This window comes from Pteropus alecto, unplaced genomic scaffold (genome assembly GCF_000325575.1).
Source record: "Pteropus alecto unplaced genomic scaffold, ASM32557v1 scaffold87, whole genome shotgun sequence".
Taxonomy (NCBI): domain Eukaryota; kingdom Metazoa; phylum Chordata; class Mammalia; order Chiroptera; family Pteropodidae; genus Pteropus; species Pteropus alecto.
Genome location: NW_006443225.1, coordinates 18,215,781 through 18,220,406, shown reverse-complemented (window position 1 = coordinate 18,220,406; position 4,626 = coordinate 18,215,781). Strand labels below are relative to the sequence as shown.

Sequence of the window (4,626 nt, the reverse complement as noted above, 5' to 3'; positions counted from 1 at the left end):
AAAGAGAGAGTATAATTAAACTGTTGTGAATGTTTAAGTACATAATAAGTCAGGTATGCATTAAAGCAAGGCATTTTCAGTGGCTTTTTATTGTGACGTAAATGGTGTTTCAACATTAAAAACTAAAAAGAAAATACGAGTAGGAGAAATCAGATATTCTCTTAATGTACTCTTAACTACATCTGACTATACTTCAAAGGACTAAAATTCGAATCCTTTTACCTCCGTGCCCTGCAGTAATGATTATTTATCAAAATTATTATTAGGTAAGGTGGTTTGTTTTAAAATCCAATAAAATACTTTATTCTACATTCGGATACATAGAAATAAACATGGAAGGTTTTGAAGGAAATTTTCATATCTTATATTAAATAATTATATTTTCAAGCTTTGCAAAAAATGAACTAGTAAATTAAAATTATTCTACACATGAGGTTATAGAAAAGAAGGAAAAAACTGAAATTCGAAGATGCAGTTGGAAGTAAAAAGAATATCCTTTCAAATAATACAGAGGTAAAAAAAATCATTCAATTATAACTAGAATGGGATACATTTGTATTATCAGCCTGCGCCTCTGAAAAGGAAATTGCATAATCACATCTTCAGATAATGAGTAAAGATATTTAAATATGAGGTTATAGAAAAGAAGGAAAAAACTGAAATTCGAAGATGCAGTTGGAAGTAAAAAGAATATCCTTTCAAATAATACAGAGGTAAAAAAAATCATTCAATTATAACTAGAATGGGATACATTTGTATTATCAGCCTGCGCCTCTGAAAAGGAAATTGCATAATCACATCTTCAGATAATGAGTAAAGATATTTAAATTATATAATTAATCACACACTAAGTAAAGGGTAACACAGACCTCAGGGTTTTTTTTTTTTTAATATTTAAAAAATTAGTTGTTGAAGAGCTAGACATGAAAATGACCTCACATAACTAATTGTAACTAAAAATATTCTCTTCCATTCCAAAATTCCGAGCATCCCACGTACTAAGATACACACTGTCTGAAAACAGGCACAAATAATGAAAATGTTTATTCTGATTTTTTGCTCAAAGTAACATTGACCCTAAAGCATGAAGGGCTGAGCACTAGGGTTTGCGGGTTTGGAGACGTTTACTTAATGTGCTTTAACAACAACGGCACAGAAGAAACACCTACGTGAACGACGTCCTTGCGATCATCTTGACAGGTGAGTGACGCGCCCCGCGGCGGCACTGTGTGGGTATCGGTGTTTACTATATACAGTCTATGTACATATACACGCACGCACGTTACATGGCCAAAGGATTATGCTCCAAAAACGGCTGAAAAAAGTGTTTTGAACAATTTTAGCACAAAATAGCTAGCGGCGGCGCGGGAGCTAGAAGCAGCAAGGGCCACCGCGCCGTGGACTTAGCTGTCCCTCCCGGGTTCCATCACAGGACCATTCTCCGGACGCCGCACTCACAGCAGAACTTGGCCCAGTCCACGGGGAACTTGGTCCCGCACTCGTGGCAGAACTTTGGTAAGTGTCCCGAAGAGCTCCCTTCAAGGCCTTTCACGTTTCCGCCATTGAGTGCTGACACGAAGTCGCCATCTGGCCTGCAGAGGTAAGAGAGGGGAAGAGCGAAGGTCACGTCAGTTGTTTTTGGCCCAGAACTGGGGAAAACGGCATCATAGCAAGTAGAAAAGCTTGCTCGATCTCGCTCTGAATATTCTTCTAGTTCAGATAAAGAAAAAGAATCTCTTTTAGTAAATACTGAAATTCCAAACGTCTTATTTGGCATTCTATTTATCCCTAGGCAATGTCTTTAAATCGATCCTCTGGTTCCCGTCTGTGTCTGATCTACAGTGTCGATGACTTCGGAGTGGGGGGCGCTTGCGTTGGTTTTCTGCTGCCTCTCACTCAGGATTCTCCGTGCAGTTTGGAACCTCCACGTCTGCCTCGGAGGTCAGAATCGCGAGCTCGTGTCTGCTCATCAGCGGTGAGAACGAGGGAGGCGGGTTACGAGCGATTCACGCTGGACAGCGTGGCTCCCAGGGAACCACTGCGCTGAGGCGGCCGCAGAGATCTTTCCGGCGAAGAATTTCTTAGAATACGCAGATATGGCACCTTTGACCCTTCCACCCATGCGAGGGCAGGCTCATGGCTGTGCATGACCTGGCACGCTCACACTCTCAGCCACAGCTGAGACACGACTTCCCACGGGGTCGCCACTTCCTGGCTGGCGGGATGGTTTTTTTCCTAATCCATCTTTGCACTGAGACCCATTTGTTGACAAAACTCTTTTGACCTTGAAACAACTTCCTGGCTGTTTAAGGAAAATCTTATAAAAAGGTGGAATGCCAGCTGTTTTTCCAGGTGACAGTGTGCACACAGAATCCACTGGACCTGACCATGGCCCCCAGGACAGCCTGGACGCTATGGGCATGGGACTGTTATAAGAGATCCTGGCTCCCTCGGAGACACAGAATTTCTAATCAAACTGTCCCTACACTCACCTACGAGAGCTTGTTCTCTGCCACCCAACGTGTCGCCTAGTCATCCAGAGAGGACGAGTGCCAGGGCTGCTGCGAGCCCCCACGGAAGAGAAACAGCCGAGGCTGCCCAGCTGTCACTCTGTATTTCCTGTAAATAACTCCAAGGCCAAATGTAACGATGTCACCTGAGTAGTGCAGAATGGCCCCTCGGCGGGCTTTACAAGAGCCTCGGCTTAGGGCAGGAGTCGTGGGGGAGGGGAGGGACAGCTGGGTTTCTAACGCTCCACTCTGCATCAGTCCAAGAAGTCAACTCTTCTCCTACAAGACATGGGCACCCAAGCCTCCCAGTGGTGGCGATGAGTCACAGCCAGGACGTACTTCCGTCCTGTGGCAGCTCCCCTCACTTTTCTGAGAGCCAAGTACCTTTACGTACCTCGCCTTAAAACTGTCTGGAACACTCTGTGGACTAACTTCACTCTTTTTTCGCTATTATCTTTTAATTCTCATTTTTCCTCTTCTATTTTTTCATTAAAAAAAAATATTGTATCTCACTGCACATCATGAATTTACGTACCTTGCCTTAAAACTTCCCAGAATAAGTCGGGATAGATATAAAAAATAAATATCTGTAACTGGGACAATTTCATTATATGCTTAAAAACAGAGTGAATGTCAAAGTTATACGAATATTGTGACAGATTAGACAGGGAAGCACATGGATAATCACAACCTCAGCGGAGGAATTTAAAGGAGTTTAAACGTATTAAAATGCTGCTGAAAATTATAAGAGCAGTGGATTAGGGTCGACAGTTCAACTTGTCGAGGTAAAAATAACCATGTTGCAGTTAAAAGCGAAGACACAAAAGACACAAATGCTAGAACTAAACAAACTATCCTGCAGAATTTATAACAATAACTACAAGATATAGAAAAAATATTATTCATGTACCAACTATTTCTTTAGCATACAACTTAAAACCAGATTAAATCAGATGGCAAAAGAAAAATCAGATTTTGTATAAAAGCCTGGTACATAGTCATGTATAGAGTTCTTGGAAAACTACATACATTCGTTATTGCTTATTAAAATATCAGAATGAAACGTACTTGGCCATGTAGCTCTCAGCGTGTGTTTTTCTCTTGCTTGTAAGAACAGCTGAGACGGGATTTCGTGCCAAACTAGGTGGTGTGGAGTTTCGAGGTCTGATGTTAGCTCTAGAAGAGAGAAGGGGTGATAATGAAAAAGTACTGAATATTAATCATTTATTTCCCAACTGCTTATTTGCATGATTAGAAAAAGAATTAGAAGCTGTAGATAGGTAAAGTCAAAAGATTAAAATCCAAATAATTATTTTGAATCTGAAAACAACAGCAGTTAATACTAAAGTAAACCACAGCATTTGCATTTACTAACATTATCTCGATGGTATAAAAAAATCAACTAAAATAAGTATGTATGCTTTATACAAAATCTGTAAGTTAATCATTCCGAAAACCTTCAAGTTTTTTAGTTTATTAAACCTCTATGACTTAAATAATATGTTATAAACATATGAGATGTAGTAAAAAAAATTAGCTAGCCACTTTAGAGGATAATATTCAATTTATGAGAGTCTGTTCTAAGAAACAGCAACTAGAATAAAGATTTAATTTCCCCAACTACACAGCTGGGGCTCTCTGCTGTCAGTAGTGGAAGGGTATGGCTGGCTCATCAGTAAATTCTCTTTTGGAAACTTCTGGAATCAAAGACAACTTAGAAGGGTGTGTGAAGGCATAACGGTGAAAGCGGAGGCTTTGGGATTCTCATGAATCTGTATTAAATCCCAACTGCTACTGATCGACTTTGTGATGGCGGTCGACCTCTCTGAGCCCAAGTTCTGTCATGTATGAAATGTCATTTATTTTACCGGAAGTTACGAGATATGAACTGCAATTTATCTGAGCATTGAGCAGAGCTGCGGACGATAATGCTATCACTACTACACAGGGCTACTGATAACACTGTACTGCCGCCTGTTAACGTTCCGTCATGGCGCTCTCTGCATTCGGTACGGCCATGCCTCTAACTGCCTCCGCAGAGACTCCTTTAACCCTCCTATTAGCCCCATGCAGTAGGCAGAACGACTCCACCGTACGAATGAGGCAAGTGAGGCAA

The 4,626-nt window shown here is 41.0% G+C and overlaps 1 protein-coding gene across 2 annotated transcripts in view; it reads right to left on the bottom strand.

The window, feature by feature from the left end:
* Positions 1-631: 631 nt before the first annotated feature.
* ZC2HC1A (zinc finger C2HC-type containing 1A) overlaps positions 632-4,626 on the bottom strand; it is a 35,147-nt gene continuing 31,152 nt past the window's right edge. For both annotated transcript variants that reach the window (XM_025041176.1, XM_025041177.1), the window contains 2 exons: positions 3,579-3,686; positions 632-1,592 (listed from right to left, as the gene is read on the bottom strand). In XM_025041176.1, coding sequence (XP_024896944.1) covers positions 1,427-1,592; positions 3,579-3,686 — 274 coding nt within the window. In that variant the 3' untranslated portion in view covers positions 632-1,426. The remainder of the gene's footprint in view (positions 1,593-3,578; positions 3,687-4,626) is intronic.